Below are 27,697 nucleotides of genomic sequence, written 5' to 3'. Positions count from 1 at the left end.
TCAGTTATTACCAACAGTGTGCCAATGAAAAATATTTACAAGAGTAATGAATCAATGATATTTTATTAACTATGCTCATGGATAAATGGTTTGGAAGCTAACTTACAAATCACATACTATTTACTCGTTCATTACATTCTGCTGTTACACCTAAACTGTGTGGCATACCTCTCGCAAGCACAGCCGGTGTAAATGAAAAGAAACTTTCCGCAGTTTCCGGACGAGAAAATATTAATAGGTCGTCATGGTTTAGGCTTATTCTCGACCCAGTATCAGATCATGGGAGACATCGACTAGGTCTATCAGCTCGCGATCTTGAAGTTAGCATTCCTAACTCTCGATTATGGGGGATGTGTTCGATTCCCGGCCGGATCAGGGACTTTCTCTGCTCTTGACTGACTTTGGTGTCCTCATCATAGTTTCATTATCATCGATGCGCAAGTCGCCAGAGTGGAGTCAAATAAAAAGGCTACCACTAGGCGGCCTAAATTTCCAGGCTGGCACACCCCGCCAAAAATGCCATAAGGGCATATCAGTCAATAAGTCTCTACTAATAGGGGTCCTCTGAAGAAGGGTAACAGAGATAAAAAAATAACAATAAAAGATTTAATAAACATAAAAGGAGAAATGAATTCCGCAATCAGAATAGAACAGGATACTGTTCAATGGGGGGGCAATCTTCACTGAAAACCACAATCACTAAAACGACGCGGAGAATGGGCATTGATCTATAGTTACACATACATAACAGGAAATACGTAGAAATGGCATGCTAAACCATGACAACCAGATTTTATGCAACAGAAGGGAAGGAGATTTCGATGAACCTTATCGCGATGCAGGCGGTGCCGCTCGGCCGTTATATCACGGAATGAGCGCGATCGCCAAGCGAACAGAAGCGATCGGAATCGAGGGACACTACTAACCTCTGTTCAAAGTAGCGAACAGTCAAACTGCAGCATGGCGGTGAAAAAAAAGACGCTGTCGGAGGAGGTATCGAGTCGGCAGCTACTAGTCGATCCAAGAAGTTCTCGCAGAACAGGGAATAAGGTGAGGCAGCTACACCTTTTAAAGACCGACAAGTGCCAGACGCTAGTATTTCTACGACTTCGAGAAATTGGTCTGATGTGAACCTGCTGGGCGTGCAAGCGGCTGGTTCCCGCAAGCCTGGGTACAGAAACAGTCTACTTCCTTTTTGTCCCAGACATGACCCGCCCCGGCGCCGCCACAGTTGTCGGTGCGGAGGTCTTTTCTGCTTTTCTTCGCGTCTTAAGAAGACGCTCCTTTTAGTCTTTATCGTTTTAACGGTTGCTGTCATCTTAACGAATCAGCAGTCCGTCTCGAAATGACGGCTGCCGAAATCTGCTTACTGATTCAGTTTCCTCTGTATGTCAGGAATTATTATTACAAGGTTGTTTTCCTCTCTGAAATTTCTGTAATGCTTCAATTCATGGCAGAATTCTTAGATAGCTCGAAATATATTTGGTTTGCAAATTGTGAATATGCCAGCCGGTTGTCCATCAAGAATGGTTCCCGAAGCTGTCACCTCATTTGTTACTTATTCGTTTGTAGTTGACTTGTCCTTCCTTTATTGTCTCCTATAACCGCCCACGCAAACTTCACAGCATCTAGCTTTCTTGATGGCTGATGTTACAATATGATGTAAAAGACATGTTCCCCTTTGTTCTTCGTTTAGGTCTGTGTTCAACACAATTTGCAAAAGTCGCCCTCCTTGTCACACCAAGTCCTCCTAGGTACCATGCTCCAATTTCAAATCTTCATCTGTTGTTCTTTCCTTTTCATCTCCGTATTCCTTCACTGTTTCACTATGTTTCCTTGCAGTGTCTTTACTTTCCCCTCCTGCCTTGATATCTCTCCAGTATAACTCCATTTTTCTTAAAGATCTCCCGTTTCAATACTTCTGCTTCTCTTATTTCATCCCTCCACAAGTTTTTCCTAACCTCATTAATGCAGGTCTTCTCCCTAAGATATCTGAAGATACGCTTGGTGAGTCAGTTTCGTAAATATCTCCAAAAAATATTAATCTCATCTTCCTTTCTATTTCTGACATGTTTACTACGTTCTATTAAACTTCGTAGTAACTTTGGCGTTTCAGTAATGCTGCATTTTTCTGAAGACCTAACATTTTCGTATAATTGATCTTTCTAATATCAAGCTTGTAGTTTAGTGCAATACTTTCGCAAGCGTACAGGCATTCTTATTTCACTACAATGTTACGGTGCTTTCAATATAAAAGGTTTCTGGCTATGGTACCGCGTCATAATGTATAAAACAACTGCTGCTGAAGAAACACGAACGTTTCGGCCACGGTTGAAGCGGCCTTCTTCTGGATCTACTGGTGCGTTCTGGCTATGCAGTGTCCCATATATTTTGTTGGTCTTTCTTCAGCAGCAGTAGTTTTATACATTATGACGCAGTACCATACCAAGGAAACTCTTATGTCGACTGATTCTGGCCGTAGAAGACTACGTAATTATATTACGGTGCTTTATTTTAAAACTACCTTAGGTTAACCTGTTATAGGTGCAATTATGCCACTAAAACGCAAACGGAGTTTTTATTGATTCACTGTTCTACAAAAAAAAACTTTTTTTCTATTTCTGATGAAAAATATTGTGATTCTAGTTGTATTTTGAGTGCTGAATTGAAAACTGTTTTTGGTTTTTTTCTATCAGGGATAGTTTATGAGTAATCGCAATTTTATTTTTCTTTTCAGTTTCTGATATAGTGCAGCAAACGTGAGGTGAAATTCGACAAACAAATGCACATCTTTATGATGTTATAAGTTCATCACATTAATGGAGGGTTGGATCTAACATATAACACAGTAACCTTTGTGTATACACTTTGAAACATTTATTTGACATGAGAAATTACAGAAAATTGACAAACAATGAGCATCTGCCTTGTAATGCACATCACTTTTTTCTCTTGTATTGTGAATCTTTCTTCTCTCGAATGATATTCCAGCAATAATCTGCTAACATAGAAGGTACCCACTTCCCTTCATAGCGCCTTTCTATGGTAGAAATGTCTTTATGGAATCTTTCCCCATGTTCATCCGATACGTCACTACAACTATCTGTGAAGTAGTCCAGATGAGAGTCCATTATATGTACCTTCAAAGACATATTGCATCCCAAATCCTGATATGCTTTGAAAATATCCTTCACCATTGCTTTGTAGTTAGTATCTCTTCTTCTTCCGAGGAAGTTTTCCGACACCGTCTTGAAACAGTCCCATGCGGTTTTTCTTTACATGCTTCAAAATTTGCATCTTTCTGCAGCTCCCTGATTTGTGGGCCCACAAATACACCTTCCTTTATTTTTGCAGCTGAAAGACGGGGGAATTTGGTTGCTAGATATGCAAACCCACAGCCTGTTGGATCCATGGCCTTCACAAATTGTTTCATCAGGTCAAGTTTGATGTGAAGCAGTGGAAGTAGTATATATTCAGGAGCTACCAGACTTTCACGTTGTACATTCTTTTCGCCAACTTTCCATCTTCGCCTAGGCCATTTATTTTTCACGTAGTGAGAATTTCTGTCTCGACTATCCCACTCGCAAAGAAAACAGGCTTACTTTGTGTAGCCTTGTTGCATTCCCAGTGCCATAGCAATTACCCTGAAGTCTGCACATATTTTCCATTTGTGTTCATTGTATTTTAATGAATTTAGTTAGCATCCTTCGTACGAATTCGTAATTCTCTTTTGTCAAACTAGCGTAAGCTACTGGAATAGAGGGTATTTTATTTCCGTTATGGAGCAAAACACCCTTCAGACTTGTTTTCGATGCATCTATGAAATGGCTCCACTCCTGTGAAATATAAGTGAAGTTCAGCACTTTCATCAGGCCAGCAACGTCATTGCAAAATGCCAGTGCTTCGTCAGTTGAAAAATAAGAAATAAAGACATGTTCTCTGTGCCTTAACACACTGATTTTAGTACTTTGGTGCAGTAGATTATACTCTTGTAACCTTGAACCAAGCAGCTGCGCCTTTTGTTTACTGAGTCCTAGATCACGTACTAAATCATTTAAATCTGCCTGTGTTAACAAATGTGGCGATGACTCACTTGTGCAGTGATATAAAGAATCATCATCTGTGATTTCTTCAGTGCGACTAATTTCACTGTCACTCGGAATTTGACCTCGAGCTCTTGAAGGTACTGGAAGGTTGTCGGAATGCTGCACTGGCATTCTCGCTGAAGGCAGATCTGGGTAAATAATGTGCCTCTTCGACTTTTTGTTTGTAAAACCTTGAATTTTTGTTAGACAGAAATAACAATCAGTAACATGGTCCTTAGGCTCCCTCCACACCATGGGAACAGCAAATAACGCCACATTCTCTTTACCTTTCCACCACTGAGTTAGTTTGCAGTAACATGCAGCACGACAGAAATGTGGTGCCCATTCTTTATCTTGGTCTCCTACCTCTACTCCAAAGTAATGTTTGTATGCTTTCTTTATGACGGAAGAAATTTTCTTCCTATTTCTGGCAAAAGTGAACTTCCCACAGATGTAGCAGAAGTTGTCCGGCTTATATCGACATCCACGACGACGTGGCATTTCTGCAAATTTAAAAATACCACTTTGGTAATACACCTGTATTAAATTAATAGTAGGGAACTAGAGGAACGCTGATGTGTAAAAACAAGCAGTCGTTTTACCTTCAGCACCAGGCTCAATCAGTTTACACACAGGAACTAAAAAATTCAACCGTGCTCGGAAATATGACAGACAGTTACTTGTTAGCCAAAACACCTACTCGTTAAGACTGACACAAATTGCGGCTAACACCACTGTAAACTCGATGCACCTGCCCCTAGGAGGCGTGAAGCTTTACTGTCGAGGCAGCGATCGGCTGTCGCCGTTCGAGTTAATGAAATATTTCCGGTGGTCTTAATGACATAGGTGTGGCGGGGGATAACCTAATGATGTCTGATTCTTCCCACCTGCTGTTGCACAAGAAATTATCACGTTCTATCACTACTGGATGCGGCAACATACCCGTATTTCTCTATAACGTCTCTGTGTTTGCCATGAATTGTGAATATACATATATATACATATTACATAAAAAGTATCCCTGACAACGATATTTTGTTTACATATTTGAATTTCCCACGGTAAAATGGTCTAGAAGCACATACTTTAATATCAGAAATAGAACCCATGTCGAACAGTGTTATCTTAGGAACCCGGTGTTGCCTGGGTATTTATGTATGCCGACCTTCTATACGTCCACTCTTCCTGCCCCCTCTGTCCAGCCCTCTTAACCCCCGTCTCTCTGTCTGTCTCCTTCCGCTCCTCTATGTGTCCATCTCCTTCTCCTCATCCCTCTCTCTGTAAATCTCCTCCCTTCCTCTCAGTCTATCCAAATCCTAGTCCCCATCTCTCCGTCCATGTCCTACTCCCCCCCCCCCCCTTTCTCTGTCCTCCACTCCACGATAATGGTAGGATGGTGGTTTCTAACCCCACAGTATTTCTCTCCACACACTACGTGTGTAATACGTGTACCAAGTTTGATTGAAATCGTTACGCGGGGCTTAGGAGATGCTGAACATATTCGTATGTGACACGTCACATTTTGAGGTGTTAGGAGACAAGACACCAGGGAATAATTGCAGGCCACTAGAGGGAGCTTAGCGGGAAATGCTGAAGGAAAATACAGAGACTAAAATACATGCAACAAATAACTGAAGATGTAGGAACAAAGTGCTACTCTGACTTGAAGAGTTTAACACAGGAGAGAAAGATATGCCATGAAGAGTTTAACACAGAAGAGAAAGATGTGCCATTGAGAAGACTGATGAGCTCCTTACCCTCTCCTCGCCTTCGGAGAAAAGGTAGGCGCACGTAAATTCAGGAGACTGCAAGTGTACCGCGCACGCACACACTTAGCTACGGGGCAGCGTGTTTTATTTTGGCTGTTAAATCGCTCTGAGCTGCCACACGGCTTGCACGAATCTTGATATTGTGGTGGTGCAGAAAGACAGTGAAGGTTTGGCGAGGGAGGCATGTAAGCGCGTTGGATATAACTGAAATTCTCATCGAGGTGAACGCCTTGTAATAGTGGCGAAGTGATATTTTTCATTTTCTACGCCAAGGAGCAGAGCAGATTGTTTAAGATGCAACACATTTCAGAGTCGCGGTTCTTTTCAGCCAAATGTCTCTGCAAACTGGGAGTGGAGTGAGAAGGAATCCAAACTGCGAATATTTGAAAGAGAACTTCCAGAGCCAGTATTAGTGTAGAGCTGTAGAGTGGTTGTTGAGCGGGTTTAAGATACTAAAATGTTTTTGGACTGCGTTGGATTTATTCAGGATACTGAACTCATGTTAACTAATTTCACGAAATAATTATCATAGTTCACTGACAGTGAAGTTACCCAGATAGAAAGACAGGACTGTGATTTGTGAAATGAATATGAGTGAGTTTGTGGTGACAGGTGTTATCAAATGATGTTTTGAAAAATAAAGCGAACCCGTCCGAACTCTTGTGAGAACTAAAGCACACTTTCCGTACGAGAAAGTGCTCTGGCCCCGGGTCGAGAAAGCCTGCTGGGTTAACGACGAGAGCTGGTGTGCCGGGTAGCCTGGATGTGGATTTTAGGCTGTTTCCCACAACCATGTCATTGCCAGGTCAGCACCCACATCCTGCCTCACACGATTAGCAAAAATTTCGAAAACGTTCTCGCACTTTCAGATGGATAACGCTAGGTGCAGACAGATAAGGTACAAACATTCCATTCAGGAAGGGAAGAGGTGACGACAGGAATTGCATCGATCCACCCTACTACCGCTGCAAAAACCAGAATCGCTTGCCGACCCCCTCTTATACGGGATAAGGTCAGGAAAAAGAAGGAGAAGAATATTTTCAAAGTAAAGCCGTGAATACTGTACTTGTTCTTCTTTTAAGTTGTCCTCCCACTGAGGGCAAGCGGTCACTAATAGCAACAAATGTGATCTGTGCGCGATTGCGCCACTGCTAATCACTTAATGCAGTGCCTAAATTTTGTCGATACAATATCCTCCTTCGATTACCTAAAATGGAATAAAATATTTATGAACCTAATAACTTTGTGGTAAAAGTACAGAAACTGACAAATATTCTGCATCATCCACAAAAGCGAAGTGGGAGTAAGTAATATCAGAATCAAGTAACACACGTTCATGTTAAAACGGACATGGTTGCGGTTCTTCACCTCTGGTGTTTAACTTGTTTGTAGAGGAAGCAGTGCTGCATGTGAAAGAACATATTGGAAAATGAATAAAAGAATACAAATGCTAGAGGGACGGACACCAACGCTAAGGTTCACAGACGATATTGCCCTTATGTGAGGATATCAGGAATGATATAGAAGGCCTCCTGAAAGGATTAGACATTATATTTGTCACGGAACATGGCCAAAGTAAAGAAAAAGAGCGGAGTTGATTAAGGGTAGGAAAAAGGGGAATAACGACAAGGCTGGGAAAGACAAGACCATAGTGAGAGAATTTACGATGAAAAAGAAAGTTACACAAAATTCATGAAGTAAGAAAAGCACATTTTAAATTAAAGAATTCTAGTAGTATCAGATTTGAGTAAGAGGTACCTGGAAGCATTTGAAGATCTCCAGAGAATATTAAAATTGGGTAGGCAGATAAGTACGAAATGAAGAAATACAACAGAAAATAGACAAGGGAAGAAGTCTACGGAGAACCTTTTCCAAAAGAATGCGCTCCTCGTGGGACATCTGGTACAGCATCCAGGAAACATTATGGATGAAACAAGTAGAGGGAAAGATTGTAGGGGCAGACAAAGACCAGCGTAGTGGAGTTTTGGAGAAGAGGTTAACACAATAAATCAAAAAATGGGGAACAGCAACAAATCGGCCGACAGAATGATACTGTGAGTTACACAGGGAAATGATCCTATTGCTATGAGGCTAGAGTTAAGCGGTTCAATGTCTGCAGACATGCTGAGGACACGTTAACTTGACGTTACTTTTATCATTAATTGCGATTTCACTTATGTGAAAAAAAACGAATAACTGCATTTTGAATACTTAACATCAGGAACATTTCAGGGAAAGGTACTTTTGGGTTCAAAAATGGTTCAAATGTTTCTGAGCACTATGGGACTTAACTTCTAAGGTCATCAGTCCCCTAGAACTTAGAACTACTTAAACCTAACTTATCTAAGGACATCACAAACATCCATGCCCGAGGCAGCATTCGAACCTGCGACCGTAGCGGTCGCGCGGTTCCAGACTGTAGCGTCTAGAACCGCTCTGCCACCCCGGCCGTACTTTTGGGTAAGTGATATTCAGATGCCTTCCAAAGCCGTCAGAAGTCAGCCTAAGACGATTTACACTAGAAGGAAGTTTCAAATGGTTCAAATGGCTCTGAGCACTATGGGACTTAACATCTGAGGTCACCAGTCCCCTAGAACTTAGAACTACTTAAACCTAACTAACCTAAGGACATCACACACATCCATGCCCGAGGCAGGATTCGAACCTGCGACCGTAGCGGTCGCGCGGTCCCAGACTGAAGCGCCTAGAACCGCTCGGCCACAACGGCCGGCAAGGAAGTTTCCTAGCCGAATTTTTATACCTACAAAATGTTCCGCTAACGATTATACGGTTACCAGAGAAATATGAACGACGTTCGTTATTGTTGGGTTTCAATTATAAGAATGCTCAAATTGTAGTGTTTTCAAAAAACATTGCTATGGGATTTAACCGTATGCAATTTTCAAGTAATTAAAATTGGAACAGTACGCAGAGACCTCCTGGATAAATTACGACATGTCTATTATTATGATGTGTGAATTATGTTACTAAATAGACATGGATCAGTTGCTTCCCCGTCTAGCCGGCAATTACAGAATTCTGAAAAATGTGTTCATTAAGTTAACGTGTGACCTACATTTGTGTTACAAAGTATTTCGAAAAGAATTTGTGTAACTGCAACAGAGGGGTTTGTATCTTTCTTTCCTATATCTCTCTGTCCTAATTGTCACCATAATTAATAACAGTGCCTGGCGAAAAGGCTGTATTTTGCAGAAAAAAGACCTGATTGACCATCTGCACGCCAAACAAATTACTGATTATGCGACAATATTTACTACCCGTCCGCACACAGCTAATTAATCAGAATTCGTTAAAACTTCAGACAAAATCTCATTAGCAGTTTCCTTTAAATAATTTTCAAAACGCGTTTTTTTCAAATACGTGTAACGGAGTAAGTAACATGAATTCATATACCGACATCTATCTCCCATATTCCAACTAATCGTGTGTGTCGGTAAAAGTGCGTATTTTCCTTCTAGCTAATCGATTTCACAGCAACACTGTTTACAATGCCTGGAAGAAGATCGATGAATAGTTCAAAATTTTCATACAGAACATGTTTGTTGTGACATGTGCGGAATTATGGGCAATCGAATCTCCTGAAACTATACCTCACAGATCTCTTTGGCCTACTAAATTTTTAATCTAACATTACAACCAAACAGATTTCAGGAGGGGTTTCCAGTCTTCGTTGCAATCCAACAGTTCAACTGCGAACGGATAGGAGTGATGGCGCAACGTTTAAGTCAATGCATTTGTATTTCAAAGAAACCAGGTACAAATAGCCAGTTAACGACCCTAATTCTTACGTAAATTTGCTTATATCTTTCACAAGAATAATTGAACAGGTATTTATTGTTTCGAACAAAGTTGTAGGATTTGTAATGGTACTGAGTCTCTATCTCCATTCTGAAACTAACATTTGCAAATCTTCTTACTCGTCAAGAAAAGACATGTTTAATACGTAGTGTTCTTTAATGTGTTTACATAATTAAGCATTTCACGTCACGTAAAATATTTTCGACCGGGCCAGTAAATACGTTAGAAAATTTTTCAAGAACTGACCGAAATGCAATACATTTTTACAAGCCTGGTGGAGTTTGTTTGTACCAGGAAGTAGTACGAACCCTTGATCCGTTTACTGGCTCTCTTACTTCTCAAACTAGTTCAGTGAGAGGCACTTATTCCGAGAAGTGCAGGACCCATTAAATATTGTGCAGTGCAACTTTCTGTTGCCGCTCACGTTAATCTACCAAAATATCACTATCATAACGAAAACTGAGATGTTCAAATGCGTGTGAATTCCTAAGGGACCAAACCGCTGAGGTCATCGGTCCCTAGACTTAGACACTACTTAAATTAACTTAAACGAACTTTTGCTAAGAACAACACACATACCTATTCCTGAGGGAGGATTGGAACCTACGGTGGGGGTGCCGCGCAGTCCGTAACATGGCGCCTCAAACCGCCCGGCTACTCCACGCGGCCAAACTGAGATAAATCAATGACATTTTATCAACATGCACAGTAATTTCACTGACATGTAAACGATGTGCCCTAGTCGACACCTTTGTTGGTGAAGTAGCTGTTATAAGGGATTCCTAGAAGCAAATTCGCATTAAAGTTTCATTGCATTCCTGATGAATTTAATTCTAGACCGTAAGCGATCCAAGCAATTCAGCGTTACTGGCTACTGAACGAAAGTTGCGAGTCACTACCCGCCATGCGAATGGGTGATGAAAAGTAATGCTTCCGAATTTTTTATGTGAAAGCACTTACTGTTTTTTAAATAAAACCAGCAATATTAACATTCTAAATCTTTATTTTTAATGTCTACATATTTATTTTTCAGCATAGTCACGAACACATTTCTCCACCGAGAGGCCGGTTTATCGATACCGTCACTCTACAATGTTTGAATCTGTTGACGGGGCCACAACCTCACCTCTGGTTGCACCGCTTTTTCACAATCAAACGGAAATCCTCGAAGATGTTCTTTAAATTTTTTAATCGGATAAAAATCAGATGGATGCAAGTCGCATCCGTATGTAGAATGATCATTGACAGTGAAACCAAGGCGTCGGTTTGTTGCAGACGTCACAGCACTCGTGTAAGGGCTGGCGCTGCCAAGCTGAAGGACAGGGTGCTTCAAGTGAAGATGAATTCTTCAAATTCGCGGTTTCAGTTTTTGAGGGCCTCGCTGTACATCGACTTAGTTTCGTTATACAATGCCATGTGAAATGCTACGATTTGGAACCCTTTAGAGACAGATGGGTGCAACTTGCGTCAATTGAATAATATGCATGAGATGTAACACTACATCCGGTGTTGAGATTAGAGTAAAAAATTCGGAGGCATTACTTTTCAGCACGCCCTCATACGCCATAACGGACATGTTCAGTGGGTGACACGACAAATAAATGCGCAGGAAGTCAGTATCAATCAGAATGACATACTGGCTACGCCTAGTAACTTGTGTGCTAGAAGCATAGAGTTGAAATTCAGCTGTGCTGAAGGAAAATACGCTTAAATTTAGGTATTTATACTCTTCTGATTCGGCGATCCTAGCGACATTGGCTCCTTTTCGTAACATCTGGGACCGCTCCTGGTACTCAACGGTAACCAGATCATCAGGCTATGTGCTCGGCCGGCTCCAAGATGACTAATTAAATTAGAAAGTTGGCGATCACTCTCACTTTGTCTCACTAGCATTACACTTTAATATTGTCCACATCATACGCAAATAATCGAAAAATACGATCTTTTACACTCATTACTCTGTTGTTTGTTATAAAAAGCCATTGGCGACTGATGGCTTACATGACTTGATATCCGGTGCTGTCTACGGCACGCCTCGTTGGAAACTCCTTAATGCATTCTATGATCGCTGCATTTCTCCATTGTCAGTCTACATTTTCCGTAGTTTCGAATAATATGTCAGCATATCTGCCTTGGATTACTGAGCAACCCTATGTTCAAAGTACCACACTCAAAGACGCTTTTAAAATGTATCCTAATTGTTTAATGAACTTACAAATAAAAAAAAAGAAGAAAGTCGCTGAACAGATACGATACGACCGCCCACGCTATTCAGCTGGAGTTACCGCCAGAAGACGTAGCTTGTTGATGCTACTCACATTATTTGAAGTCCTCTACATGCAATGTCAAAACTGAGCAGCTACCAACCTGACCGCTATAATCGTTATTCCAGGTAGCAGAACTAACCTGATCGCAGCATCTTCTAAAAATATGTAGCCCACTAAAAGGGATCTAATAAAGTATATTTCAAAGATCCAGACACGTACTACAGGAACTATCCTTGTCCAATACGAAGTTGTACGCCATTTCTAATGACTTCGTGGTTCAATAAATGTTAAATCCTGTTTCTCCTTCTTACTACCTTGTCAAGTTCTAGTATTAAATTTAATGATTCACTAAAGGCTTACGGCACATACATTTTTCTTCCTCTCACCACAACAGCAAGCGAAAGAGTGTGGCTGGTCGCGGTGGTCTCGCGGTTCTAGGCGCTCAGTCCGGAGCCGCGCGACCGCTACAGTCGCAGGTTCGAATCCTGCCTCGGGCAAGGATGTGTGTGATGTCCTTAGGTTAGTTAGGTTTAAGTAGTTCTAAGTTCTAGGGGACTGATGACCAAAGATGTTAAGTCCCATAGTGCTCAGAGCCATTTGAACCATTTTTTTGAAAGAGTGTGATGCCGTTACAGAACTGTAACGTTTTCCAGCAAAAGCCCCCAGCAGTCAGAAAGTGCGCCAATTGGATTTTCAACACTTATTAACCTAACTGATAGCAAAGGGAAACCTTACGAGTTATTTGACAGGAGCTTAATATTGAAAAGTATCACCACAGCTTTATTAAAGTATATTTAGTATGACACGACCGGTTTAGTTGAATGAACGTCACACGATGTATCTAGAAAACTAATTGTCTTGTCATGAGATCAACACTCTTCTGTGAAGATTTGTTACGAATCGTGTTAACAGTGTCGTTTGATATTCATTGAACGAAACCGGTAGTGACACAATAAATGTACCTCAGTACAGATGTGGTGATTCTAGTTAGTGTTAGCATGAATCAACTGTGGATCTGCCGGCCGCGGCGGCCGTGCTGTTCTGGCGCTGCAGTCCGGAACCGCGGGACTGCTACGGTCGCAGGTTCGAATCCTGCCTCGGGCATGGATGTGTGTGATGTCCTTAGGTTAGTTAGGTTTAAGTAGTTCTAAGTTCTAGGGGACTTATGACCTAAGATGTTGAGTCCCATAGTGCTCAGAGCCATTTTTTGTGTGGTGTCACCGCCAGACACCACACTTGCTAGGTGGTAGCCTTTAAATCGGCCGCGGTCCATTAGTATACGCCGGGCCCGCGTGTCGCCACTGTCAGTGATAGCAGACCGAGCGCCACCACACGGCAGGTCTAGAGAGACGTCCTGGCACTCGCCCCAGTTGTACAGCCGACTTTGCAAGGAAAGGTTCACTGACAACTACGCTCTCATTTTCCGAGACGATAGTTAGCATAGCCTTCAGCTACATTTGCTACGACCTAGCAAGGCGCCATAGCAGTTGATAATTAATATTGTGAAACATGTATCATCAAGAGCGATGTTCTACAAATGTGGATTAAAGTTAAGTATTACAGCAACTGCGTCCATTTTACAAGATCTCATTTCCTTTTAACTGTTCCAGACCTCACGCCAATCTGCTTGAGCTTAACGCGTGCCTTTCGGCTTCCTCTCGTTGTGACTTGGCTGTCTTGCTAAGTCACAACATTTTGAACTGTGGAGCTCGAGCTGACCAGGAATGTATGATCAGAGCTGGTGAAAAAAGCAAAAACAAAATATTTATAGGCATAGAAGGTATCTCTTTATGCCCATAAAAGGGCAATACCTATTACATTTTCGACATAAACTTGAATGGTCTTCTGATGTGCGTTGAGAAAACCACAGGATTTACTTGTGTCTTCAACTACCATATTTTTCACTGAGAGGTTCCATCTTGTGCTTCTCTGTAGATCGTTTTGCCTTATCTACAATGTGTTACTCGTGAGGTCGGCTCCTTGTTTGTAGGAATAGGTCTGAAAGATAAATAAGTGGAACTGCACGTGCATGGCTATATAGCCAAAATTTCCCTTTCACAGCGACCAAGGCAGATATTACGACAATGTTAATGCTACAGTTTCGGTCATAAATGCTGCATCGTACCCACTTCATGTTCGAACAAAGAAGTTCAAAAAAGAAGATATTTTTAATAACTCAACATCTGCCAGTAGAAAAATATCGTCATGGATAATCAAAATTTTTAGTAGGGTAATAAACTAACTACCTCAGAAGGAGAAATATCTGAAAGCTCTAGAAGAAAATTGTGATCACTTGAAATTCGTCATTATCTTACTAGCTGGCAGCTGCTGACTGGGAGACACACACGATTAAAAAGTATACCAGGGGCAAAGATTTCTTTGCTACTTAGGTTAGCGCCTTACCCGAAATTTATTTTCAACAGGACCGACGAATGTTGTTAAGTCCTTAGAACATATTATAATGCATCATTTCTGTTGCTTTATTTACTATTGGTTCCTGAAACATTCTAAATAGTCTTTTGTTGAATAACTGACGTGTATACTGACGCGTCTGCCAGTTTGGAGTCTTCATAATTTCCGTGACTCCCTCTCGTGATTCAAACAAAACTGCTACCATCCTTGGCGCCTGTCTTTATATACATTAAATACCTCTGTTAGTCCTATTTCGTAATCGTCGCATATACCTTAGGAACATTGTAAGATGGGAGAATTGGTGATCTGTGAACAGTCCCCATAGGAGAACTGTCACAGCTATCGGATTTCATTAATGTAAGGAGGGCCATGCGTACCAAATTTTACTAACGTAAAAAGAGTCATGGCTTTAAATTGCTAGCAATGTAAGAAGACCAGTAATGCGTGTGGCATACGGCCAGCGGAAAGTGCAGTGAGCCTGTCAACACGCAAAAGTGGAAGTGGTGCATCACATCCCTGAAACTGCTCGAGCGATGTGCCTGCATAGAACAACAGTAGCAACAGACAGATAACAGAGATAAACGCAGAAATGCTAGCAAGGCAGCTGTGTTTGAGAATTAAGAGAACCATCAGTAGCATCAGGGGAAATCTACGGTGCTAGAGAAAAAGAAGTCCCTGAAAAACCAGTGTACAAGCGAGTATCGCACAGCATCAAGTCAGACCCAGTCGGAGCTGCTACCATGAACAAAAGGGGTTACCAGGAAGCAGCTAGTACCACGGCCGAGTCGTTGGGAACAGTTTGTGCACTCCAGGGAGGACAACTGAATTTCCGATAAGTATCCAACAACAGTAATCATGTAAATCTGCAGGCTTTCGTGGCCGTTGTCACTAAAGTTAAACTCATCTGGGTTGTTAGGTCGCGTCATATTTCCTATAAAATAATCGAAGTTTCAACCCCTCCGTTGGGATCATCTTGAGGATCTCCCGGTGTCCACTATTGCTAGAACACTGTCAGAGACTAGTGCCGCGTTCTGTTATAAAGGGCAGTTTTCCCCTCGTTTGTGCTGGAGAAGTGGGAGTAACGGTTAAAATTCTTGTGGCGACCGTTTGTGGGCCATAGTCAAAGGCTACTATTCTTGCACTTATGCAGAAGAAAGGTCCTTATTGGCTAATCTCTTGTACATACTACTGGTGGCCCATTGTCATTGAATAGGAAGCCACTATTCCACACGTACGCTGGAGAAGGGTTATTGGCTGAAATTCCTCCTACTGTATTGCTTGGCCGTCATCATTGGCTATTTTAGAAACGGACAGGGCTAAAGAGGGGAAATGTTTACCTAAAATACACTCCCGGCCATTAAAATTGCTACACCACAAACATGACGTGCTACAGTCGCGAAATTTAACCGACAGGAAGAAGATGCTGTGATAAGCAAATGATTAGCTTTTCAGAGCATTCACAAAAGATTGGTGCCGGTGGAGACACCTACAACGTGCTGACATGAGGAAAGTTTCCAACAGATGTCTCATACACAAACAGCACTTGACCGGCGTTGCCTGGTGAAACGTTGTTGTGATGCCTCGTGTAAGGACTCCGACTTTGATAAAGGTCAAATTGTAGCCTATCGCGATTGCGGTTTATCGTATCGCAATATTGCTGCTCGACTTGGTTGAGATCCAAAGCCTGTTAGCAGAATATGGAATCGGTGAGTTCAGGCGCATAATACGGGACGCCGTGCTGGATCCCAACGGCCTCGTATCACTAGCAGTCGAGATGACAGGTATCTTATCCGCATGGCTATAACGGATCGTGCGGCCAGGTCTCGATCCCTGAGTCAACAGATGGGGACGTTTGCAAGATAACAACCATCTGCACCAACAGTTCGACGACGTTTTCAGCAGCATGGGCTATCAGCTCGGAGACCATGGCTGCGGTTACCCTTGACGCTGCATCACAGATAGGAGTGCCTGCGATGGTGTACTCAACGACGAACCTGGGTGCATGAATTGCAAAACGTAATTTTTTCGGATGAATTCAGGTTCTGTTTACAGCATCACGATGGTCGCATCCGTGTATGGCGACATCGCGGTGAACGCACATTGGAAGCGTGTATTCGTCATCGCCATACTGGCGTATCACCCGGCGTGATGGTATGGGGTGCTATTGGTTACACGTCTCGGCCGCCATTTGTTCGCATTGACGGCGCTTTGAACAGTGGACGTTACATTTCAGATGTGTTACGACCCGTGGCTCTACTCTTCGTTCGATCCCTGCGAAACCCTACATTTCAGCAGGATAATGCACGACCGCATGTTGCATGTCCTGTACGGGCCTTTCTGGATTCAGAAAATGTTCGACTGCTCCCCTGGCCAGCACATTCTCCAGATACCTCACCAACTGAAAGCGTCTGGTCAATGGTGGCCGAGCAACTGGCTCGTCACAGTACGCCAGTCACTACTTTTGATGAACTGTGGTATCGTGTTGAAAGTGCATGGGCAGCTGTACCTGTACACGCAATCCAAGCTCTGTTTGACTCAATGCCCAGGCGTATCAAGCCGGTTCTGGCTACTGATTTCTGAGGATCTATGCAAATTGCGTAAAAATGTAATCAATGTCAGTTCTAGTATAATATATTTGTCCAGTGAATACCCGTTTATCATCTGCATTTCCTCGCGGTGTAGCAGTTTTAATGGCCAGTAGTGTATTTTTGTCCGCCGAGGTGACCTGCCGGGCATGTTTACGTCACTCGCACGCCGCGGCGGCATGTTCACTTCCTTGATGGTGGGGATCTACGATGCCGGGAGCCTATAGCCATTCTCTCTACTCAAATTATATTCATTCTTGAAAATTTCAACCGCTTCTCGGATCTTTCTTCTATAAAAGTTTATTTCCTTGGCCAGCATGGTGTTCCACTACTGGTCCATTTTACAGTTTGTTTTAGCCGCATGTGCCGTTCGTGTTCCTTAATGTTTTCTATAAATGATCTTCCCGTTTGGCCTATATACACTTTGCCGCAGCCACTTAGACACCTGCACTGCCGGCCGCGGTGGCCGTGCGATTATAGGCGCTTCAGTCCAGGGCCGCGAGACTGCTGCGGTCGCAGGTTCGAATCCTGCCTTCGGCATGGATGTGTGTCATGTCCTTAGGTTAGTTAGGTTTAAGTAGTTCTCAGTTCTAGGGGACTGATGACCTCAGATGTTAAGTCCCATAGTGCTCCGAGCCATTTGAACCATTTGGACACCTGCACTGTGGAGGGAATCAAGTGTATTCATTTTCCGTCGGAAAATATCTTTTATTTTGTTCTTATTAAGGAAAGATTTTGGATACCATTTTTCTTTGTTCTGCTTATGTGCTCAGTGACCTCAGAAACGAACGGTAACCTGATGGAGTGAGAAGACGGCTTCTCGTCATTCTTATCAGCGTGATTAATATTCCGCTTAAAAGCCCTGTCGCTTCAAAAACCATCATTGCAATTTTCCTTTTATGTCCTCTTTAAAAACTTCAACTCAAAGTTGTCGTCATCGCTGATACGGAAGCCACGTGAAGACAGTGTGTTGAGCACTGCTTGCTTCTGGACCGGGTGGTGGTGTGAAGTGGCATATACATACCTGTTTGTGTTAGTCGGCTTTTTATACACTCTGTGACCTATAGTGTTATCAGATCTTCTGTAGACCAACACATCTAGGAAAGGGAGACCAACCCCACTCTCAACCTCCAAGGCAAATTTGATTTTGGGGTGAATTCCATTTAAGAAATTTACCAACGAATAAAACATTTATAGAAGAAAGGTCCGAGAAGCTGTTGAAATATCCAAGAATGCATGTAATTTCAATAGAGAGGACGGCAATAGGCTTCTAGCCGGTCGGGGTGGCCGAGCGGTTCTAGCCGCTACAGTCTGGAACCACGCGACCGCTACGGTCGCAGGTTCGAATCCTGCCTTGAGCATGGATGTGTGTGATGTCCTTACGTTAGTTAAGTTCAAGTAGTTCTAAGTTCTAGGGGACTGATGACCTTAGAAGTTAAGTCCCATAGTGCTCAGAGCCATTTGAACCAATAGGCTTCCGGCACCGTGGCTCCCCGCCATCAAAGAAGTGAACACGCGGCCGAGGCGTGCGAGCGACATAAACACCGCGCTGCAAGTCAGCTCGGCGGACGAAAACATTCCACCTCCCCAGCCTTGTCCGTTTCTAATATAGCCAATGACGACGGCCAAGCAACAGCAGTGGGAGCAATTTCAACCTATAACCCTTCTCCAGAGTAAGTGTGGAATAGTGCCTTTCTGTTCAATGACAATGGGCCACCAGTAGCAAGCGATAGGCCAATAACCCCCGTTCTTCTGCATAAATGCAGGTACACTAGCCTATGACGATGGCCCACCAATGACCGCCACAAGAATTTTAACCAGTACTCAGACCTCTCCAGCACAAACGCGGGAAAACTGCCCTTTATAAGAGAGCGCGGCACTAGTCTCTGACAATAGAGGACACCCGAAGATCCTGAACAAATTTCCAGCAGAGGGGTCCAAACGACGATTATCTTAGAGGAAATACGACGCTGCCTAACAACCCAGAAGATTTTAACTTTAGTAAGAGTGATCATGTTGCATTTTGTGCCTGTCAGTAAGGAACAAGCTCTGTAGAGTTCGTCTTAGTATTAGCAACAAGGAACAGTATATTTTCTGTGTGTCGGAATATAGGAAGGAACCACTGTAGGTAAAGTATTGTGAGAACGAGATGCAAACAGAGTGGTCGGTACTGACAGCGAAAGATAGAACTGGAAAACCGTAAATTGTTGGAAACGACTAACATACAGTGTGTTGGGGAGTAATCGTTGTTGTGTACAGATAAGTAATGCAATACGTTTTTTCCCTTCTCCAATTTCGGCTGAAGAAATGTGTAATTTGTTGTAGTTTATCGTTGAATATTCCCTCTTCATTCCCTATCGACCCACGAAGTTATTATAGGCGGCAGCGATATACGTAGCCTTCAAAATAGCATCTGTAACGGAGCTGTGTTCCAAGCAGAGAGCTGTCAGTGAGTGCCTTTTGGTAGAAAACGAGAGCATCGCAGATATTCAAAGGCACTGCAGAATGTCTACGGTTAGCTCGCTGTTAACAAAGGCCATTATGGCAACAAAGTCGTGCAAGACAGTCCGATTCCCCGCATACCGACCGGCCAGGCACAGCAGTGACTCTTGCAATTTTGGAACGTGCGGGAACTCTCATTCGAGTTGAGCGACGAATCACAGTCAATCAGTTTGTTGGACCACTAGGACGTCTCTGTTGGTAGTGCTACCAAATTGATCCAGTAGTTGGGGTATTCAAAGATATGCCCTACAGCGCGGATCTGTTTAGCCACTGAAGGATGCACTCTGCGTAACGTGAATGATGGTGGGTTACTGATGCAGCGAAGCTTTGACTCCGACGTCGTCTAGTAGAGTGATACGATGCGGGCAGGCAGGCCCTCCCTCTAAGGTGGCGTAATGTGATCACACTGAACGGATATTATGTTAAAAAAAGGCGTTACGTAGCCATGCGGCTTTTCGCGGATGATGCTGTAGTATACAGAGAAGTTGCAGCATTAGAAAATTGTAGCGAAATGCAGGAAGATCTGCAGCGGATAGGCACTTGGTGCAGGAAGTGGCAACTGACCCTTAACATAGACAAATGTAATGTATTGCGAATACATAGAAAGAAGGATCCTTTATTGTATGATTATATGATAGCGGAACAAACACTGGTAGCAGTTACTTCTGTAAAATATCTGGCAGTATGCGTGCGGAACGATTTGAAGTGGAATGATCATATAAAATTAATTGTTGGTAAGGCGGGTACCAGGTTGAGATTCATTGGGAGACTGCTTAGAAAATGTAGTCCATCAACAAAGGAGGTGGCTCACAAAACACTCGTTCGACCTATACTTGAGTATTGCTCATCAGTGTGGGATCCGTACCAGATCGGTCTGACAGACGAGATAGAGAAGATCCAAAGAAGAGCGGCGCGTTTCGTCACAGGGTTATTTGGTAACCGTGATAGCGTTACGGAGATGTTTAATAAACTCAAGTGGCAGACTCTGCAAGAGAGGCGCTCTGCATCGCGGTGTAGCTTGCTCGCCAGGTTTCGAGAGGGTGCGTTTCTGGATGAGGTATCGAATATATTGCTTCCCCCTACTTATACCTCCCGAGGAGATCACGAATGTAAAATTAGAGAGATTAGAGCGCGCACGGAGGCTTTCAGACAGTCGTTCTTCCCGCGAACCATACGCGACTGGAACAGGAAAAGGAGGTAATGACAGTGGCACGTAAAGTGCCCTCCGCCACACACCGTTGGGTGGCTTGCGGAGTATCAATGTAGATGTAGATGAAAGTATGTGTAATTATGTGCTATGTTGGAATCGTGAACAAAACCTATCTGTTTTTTTTTTTTTTTTTTTTTTTTGTGCGTGTTGCATTACTTACTAAACGTCCCTCGTAAAAAGCCACTGTAAGACGCCTCTTAGACTAATTGTCCTTAAATATTATCTTTAAGTGTTCGCATCCTTTTTCACTTCCTATTAAGCCAACAAGTTTTCCTCTCTGTCCCAAAATCGCCTGTGCTAAGTATACTAGGAGACTTCCTCCCTCTCCCTTAAATCTAACTTATCAGACTAAGCTACATTATCGCCAACGTCCTGACTGCACATCGCAAGCCAGACCTTCGCCTAAAGCTAATGATAGGACCTGGGCTCCGTTGAAATAGAACGACTGCATTTTGATAGTATCCTGTCAATGACCCAAAGTCTCTCTCTCACTTGCGTTACCTACGGCTGAGCCTATATGATAATGCCATTTCGTATCCCACAGATTGTTAGACTCTGCTTATCGTAGGATTGGCTGATACCAGTTGCGTCTCTCTGGTACTATAATCATACAGCAACGCCTTTGTGCGTTTTGTGAAATGCATATTGAACATTGGGCTACTGTGAAACCGCATCGAAATTAGGCTGTATACTGGCGCCGTTCTTCAGTCGTACTTTTTTTTCTGTTAGTACTTCAGTATAGATCACTGCGTCGTATGCTGATAGTTTGAGGGGGCAACTAGTGTTGTCTGCATTTACGAGTCTGCTTGATACAAGGAATGGCCCGGGTATTATGTAAGGTATTCGTGAGAGTGAAGCTCCTGCCGGCGGCAGCAGCCGGCGTGTCTGGCCTACCTTGCGGTCGTTGAGGAACCAGGTGAGGTTGACGGGCGGGCTGGAGGCGGGCGCCGAGCAGTTGGCGCGAAGCGTGTCGCCGACGGCGTAGCGCGGCTTCTCCACGAACATCCGTGGCTCACCCTCCGGCTGGTCTGCAACACAAAACACAGTACGTTATCTCAGCACACTCACTCACGAGAGCCACACACACCATCTGGTTCCGTGCCAGCACACAACATCACAGCCAGAGTAAAAAGGGCCCGAGGCACTAGACACCAGTGATTCACAGTCCTTACACCAGTACCACAATCATCATAGACCCTGCAAAGTAGTTACCATCATAGACAGACATGAAAAACACGGAGCTTTGCAAGCATGCACTATGTATTCTGTAGGAATTATTGTAATAATCTGTTCGTAGTACACTAACGGAAAGAAATCGCAACATCAAAAAATTAATTAATGGGTCTAGGTAAAATATGGAAGTGATTATCATTGTAAGATCACGAGTTAATGTAAGCGCGTGATAAGCCATTGAAAATGTGAAATGCTGATACATTAAGAACCGGTGTAAACACCAGCATGTTTAATGCAAACATGTAAGCGTGTATCCGTTGTGTTATACAGATTGGAACGTCCCCTTTGAAAAACTATGAATGACTGTGCCGGTAAACTTCTACGTTATTTGATAGCGTAGCTGACAGCTGAGAAAAACTGAACGTACTCAGACAGTTCTCTCTTTACTTGTTGTAATCATCACTAAACTGACACACAATATTTTTTTAGCGCAACACAATCTGAATTTCAATAATCCCTACAAAAGAATGGCTCTGACTAACAATAACCTATACCTTTCATGAATCACTTACCTCACAAAAATCTTCGTTACTCGAACTATTGCTATACAGCAAGCGCCAATACTGCCAGCTACATAAAAGATTCTAACTACTGATAGGCATAGTTAGCAAATGAAAGATTTTGATAGAGAACAAACAATGTATTTACCTTAATAGCGTTCAGAAGTCATTATATAATTATGTGACATCCAATTAAACAAATTTCCTTTTTCTGACGGACACACGTCCAGATCGTCCGCTCAAAACTCTGGCATGTCTCTCTCCACGTCCTCCACTGCTGGCGGCTCATCTCCAACTGTACAACGCTACGTGCTGTTCACATCCAACAGCCCAACAGTACACAAGCGAATATTCCAACAATGAGTCCAACCAGCCACAGAATGCACACAGCACAGTCACTGATTTTCATACAGAGCGCTACGTGGCGTTACCAACATAAAATTCTAAACAGCCTACTAACAAGATGCCGGATGTCAATTTGTGCGATGGAGTTAATAAATGTTCCACTTGGTCGGTCAGTACAGAGACGGTTAATGCTGGTTGGGGATGATGTTGGAGGCAATATGTCGACGCTCTGTAGAGCACGTTGTGTTACAACAGATTCATGCTGGCAAGCGTCTTCCTGTTTACCGGATTCGCTTACCAATTTGTTACCAGGGTGCGTGAGATAACCACGAGAGTGCTCCTGGCGTTATACGAAATCGGACCCCAGACCATAACTCCAGATGAAGCCCCAGCGAGTCTCGCATGCAAACAGGTTAGTTTCAGGTCCTCAACTGGCCTTCTGACCATCACTGGCGCCGATGCAGAACCAGCGTTCACCAGAAAACACGACAGACCACCACGCAGCCTCCAGTAAGCTCTCAAAAAAAATTCAAATGTGTGTGAAATCTTATGGGACTTAACTGCTAAGGTCATCAGTCCCTAAGCTTACACACTACTTAACCAAAATTATCCTAAGGGCAAACACACACACACCCATGCCCGAGGGATTTCTCGAACCTGCGCCGGGACCAGCCGCACAGTCCCTGACTGCAGCGCCTAGACCGCTCGGCTAATCCCGCAGTAAGATCTCGCTTGACACCAAATGGAGGTGGTTCGGGGTCAGTGGAACGGATCCCACAGGGCGTCTGGCTCGGAGCTGTCCTTGAAGTAACCGATTTTTTACGGTTCGTTGTGTCACTGTGGTGCCCACTGGTGATGAAATTGCTGCTGCAGGTGCAGCACGACAAGTCAGAGCCATATGTCAAACACGACGCTCTCGGTGGTGCCGCATTGCTCTCTTGAGTCCGGTCTCCTTGAGACCATACATTCTCGTGATCGCCGCTGCTGGCATTCAGGGAGAGTGATTACATTCTGGCAAAGTCTTTCTGCAGTAATGCAGAAGGAGCATCCAGCTCCACGTAGACGTATTACACGAATTCGTCGAAACTCACTGTGATGTTGGTAATGGATGCTTTGTCTCCTCAAAGGCATTCGTGGCTGACGTCAACTCACCGCATCCATTCTCAAATAAACTAATGCTCACGACAGTTACAACATGCTTCTAAAGCAAACCTAATTTATATGCTCATAGTAGCACTTCTAGCGCTACTTTTAGTACGTTGTGAGGTGTCACGGTGGAGAGGTGAGATGTTCACCTGATTTCATGTAACTCTGTATCTGAAAGGCAAATACATTCATCCCCTCCCTATTGACCTGTCACGTAACGAACAATAATTAGCACTGGAAGAAATTATTTGGACCCAGTTCAAGAGTTGACGCCTTTGTCGTAGTTTATTTTGGTGATAATTTGATCAATAAATATACCACAAAAATCTATGCCACAGAACAGAATATTAAACTTCGTACCATAACTTCAGGAATAATAATAATATTGGGTACCACTATGAGATTTATTATCTTAGTACATACAGCAAATTCAATACACAACTTAATGATTCTGTAATATTATAGCCAAAAATAGGTAGCTGAGAAAGTACGGTCTCCTACTATCTGTTGTGAGCAGTATGAAATTTGAAATACACTAAAAGTCGACTATGCTGTGGAACAGCGATCGAGTAAGATTATTCATCTATAATTTCACAAATGCAAAAATGCAAGGTGTGGCTACAATCTAATGGTGAGCATATCTGAGAGCGTCAGCGGTGCTGCGAAAACTTTTGGAGTTGGGTCGGGGATAGACGAGACTGTTGTCAGCAAAGGGTTGCTCCATAGACTGCGAACAGCACCCCTTTGGCACGTCATAGTGGCACGGATCAAGTTCTGAGAATGCCCCCTCACAATGCACATGCCTGGCGCCGAGATGGCGACCAGTACGCCGCAATCAGCAGAAAACTATTTTGCGAGGTGTCAGCCAGTCGCACCAAACTTCTGCCGGGCCTCTGGTCTCTGATACAAAGGCGAACCGCCGACCGTTCCCCAGGGGTCGCCTCTGTCGGCGCCCCGCTATTGTCACCGACCGGCCGCCTTCTGGGAACTCTCTGGCCCGACCACACGCGGCTCAAGCGCACCGCTCCTCGCAGAGAGACCACAGTCACTGATTCAGAACAAAAACACAGAAAGAAGGCCAGAGCTAACAGCCAATTTAATTAGAGAAAATGAATGTACAGCTCCCAGTACCCGGTCACACGTTATTCCATAACCTAACTGGCCTGCTCCCACTGATGACCTTCTGAGTGAGAAAAATGAAAAAAAATAAAGTAATAGGACAAGCCAATAAGGGTTTGGCATCTTTCGAAGTCTTCTTTCCACTTTCGTTTATGTCACACAACTCTTTGTCGCTGTTGTAATTTTTTTTTATTTCTATGTATATCGAGTGTGTTTATGACTACATAAGTGATTTAACATAAAATCCCCTAAGTTAGTTAAGTGCTAAGATCCGTTATATAGATGACGAGGGATCTAGTTATACAGGGTTTATCAATCCTAACATGTACGTCAATCTCCATTACAGCACATTATAGCCTTCTAATTGTACCCACACTCTTCATCCCTACTGAACACGGACTTTTCTGAGCTGTGTCGACTTTCTTCCAATGTGTTGATATCACTATTCTTATGATCTTTGTCTAACACGTTGCCGTTGGAGCACAGCGCCATCCAGTGTGGCGGCTCCGGGCGTGGCGGCCGGTTTGGTGGGCAGTATGAGCTGAGGAACGAAGCTGTAGCGAGCTTTCAGTGGATGCTCTTCACCGTGGTTTTCGCTGTTGGCGGGTGAAGAATATTGTGACCATGTTACCCCGTGTAAGTTATCGAGTATGGACAGGGTTTGTACTGTGATTTATCAGAAGGGCGCAAAGCTGTCGGGGCAGTGTCATTTTGGTCTATCTTTCATCTGTTTGTTGGGTACGGATGTCCGTGTCTCCATGGAAATCTAAAGGCAATGTGACTGCAAGATCTGGTAGACATTTTAGACTGATTCCTTGGCTGATATTTTAATACGTTTCATGTGTTAACCTCATGCATTCGTGATGCTTGAGGACTTTTCGCCAGTGTAAACTAATCTGTTCCTGCAGAAAGCTTATTTTGAAACTTGGTGGTGTGCATTAGTACATGCATTACCTGTTCTTGTCTGCCTCCCCTTAATTCTTCTCATTTTTAAAGTAAACGATTGCTCATGTAATTTTCAATTGGAGGAGCAGTGAAATGTCTAATATTACCTTTTACCACTCATTATTAACTGTTTATGACCGAATGTGTGTATTTTACTATTTGATTGCCCAATTCATAATTTGCGTTCGTTGTTCTGCTTTCTTTGAAGTTAATGCTACAGTTTTCTGTTGTCTAATGAATTATATAGTGCGTCTGATCTATTTAAGTGCCTCAGAAAAAATTTTCTGTTCCAGGACACATTTGTTCTCTCCGAATCCTATGGACTAATGTGTGTACTGATGAGCTCTGATTATCGTTCCAGTGACTGTTTTAATAGTTCGCTACAAAGGAGAATTTTTCATGTTACTATCTTATTGCTGAAATTATTTCTTATAAATATTTGTAGCTAGTTTCTTACATCTTTTGGTTAACTTACTAAAAGTAGTTAAGTTTTCACGGTTTTTGGACATAAAGTTCATTTGTGCTCCAGGAAACTGCCATTAGTAATCTCTCGCACTTCACAGCTGGTACATTTTACCCAGGGTCGGGTCCCACTTACGCCCCATCGGCTTGCTTACCCGGCTCTTTGTCACTATAGTGGACTGCACGAAAAGTGCTACAAGATAATCTCGCTGTCTTACAGCACTGCCAGGTTTTTTATAGAAATAATTTCTAATGTTCTTAAAAATTTAAAAAAAATATTGAGCGACTCTATTTTTAGTCTATAATATGATGGAGTACTTTCCAAAAGAAAATTCTCACTCGCTGCTAGGGGAAGAAATGAAAACTAACGTTCCAAGAAATTTTGGAGGAAAATAATTTTTTACTTCAACCTGTGGTAGTAACAGAATCACTAATGCAACTGGACTGAAAAAAGTATATGAACATCCTCAAAGTTTACAGATGCATATGCTGCGTCTTTTATTTCGTAAATATAAAAATATTCTGAGATAAAAAATAAACAGGTGTGAAATTGGGCCGACTGCGTAGCGAGAAATTTAGTCGCTGATGAATTTTCGTTCTGTAGGACTGCGAAGGAACTTCCATCGAGAACGTTGTCAAGAAAACTACAAAATCATTTTTTGGTAGCATTTCAGATGTCGTTATTGTATCGTATCACGTACAGAGGCCAATTACATCCGCGATATTGCGCATATTCTCTAGCCATCGGATACTATCCTCTGCCATACTAAAGTAATACAATTCTACGTTCTAACTTTTTGTAAATGTCGTCAAAATATCATAGGTTTGTATGTTTTCTCGGAGAATCAGAATAGGTGCTGGGACCGTTCTGACGTTGCTGCTCCGTTTATATATGCAGTCGATACAGAAGCACGACAACGTTTTGTCATTTTATGAACTGCATTACCCTTACCACGAAACAGCTAGTATATCCTTCTATGAAAAAAAAGGAGTTAGATTTCGAATGTACAAGTAAACCGAATGGAGTAAGGCTATATCCGAATGTAAAGACATCCGATAGAGGTTTTTAGGAAAACTGTTGTTAATTAATGCAGAATTGACAATCGTATTTTAATTGACAGTTACTGCCGAGAAAACTAATCGCCACCACTTCGTCTACTGTAAGGGAAAAACATTCGCAGCATGTCGTCTATAACTGAAATGAATAGACAGACATTTAAATCGCGTCAGCTTTTTAAATAGGTGGCACTTATCTAAACTGAAGGATCTTCAGGCTCCGTATCTTCAGATTCACTGTC

At 42.9% G+C, this 27,697-nt stretch overlaps 1 protein-coding gene across 1 annotated transcript in view; it reads right to left on the bottom strand.

Moving 5' to 3' along the window:
* The window catches only part of LOC126417100 (uncharacterized), a 905,013-nt gene that overhangs the window by 344,098 nt on the left and 533,218 nt on the right, over positions 1-27,697 (bottom strand). The window contains exon 4 of the mRNA XM_050084995.1: positions 21,544-21,677. Within this exon, the coding sequence (XP_049940952.1) occupies positions 21,544-21,677 (134 nt within the window). The remainder of the gene's footprint in view (positions 1-21,543; positions 21,678-27,697) is intronic.

The sequence above is a fragment of the Schistocerca serialis genome, chromosome 8 (genome assembly GCF_023864345.2).
Source record: "Schistocerca serialis cubense isolate TAMUIC-IGC-003099 chromosome 8, iqSchSeri2.2, whole genome shotgun sequence".
In the NCBI taxonomy this organism is placed as follows: domain Eukaryota; kingdom Metazoa; phylum Arthropoda; class Insecta; order Orthoptera; family Acrididae; genus Schistocerca; species Schistocerca serialis.
Note: the sequence above shows the minus strand (reverse complement) of the source record. Positions and strands in the feature narration are given on the sequence as shown.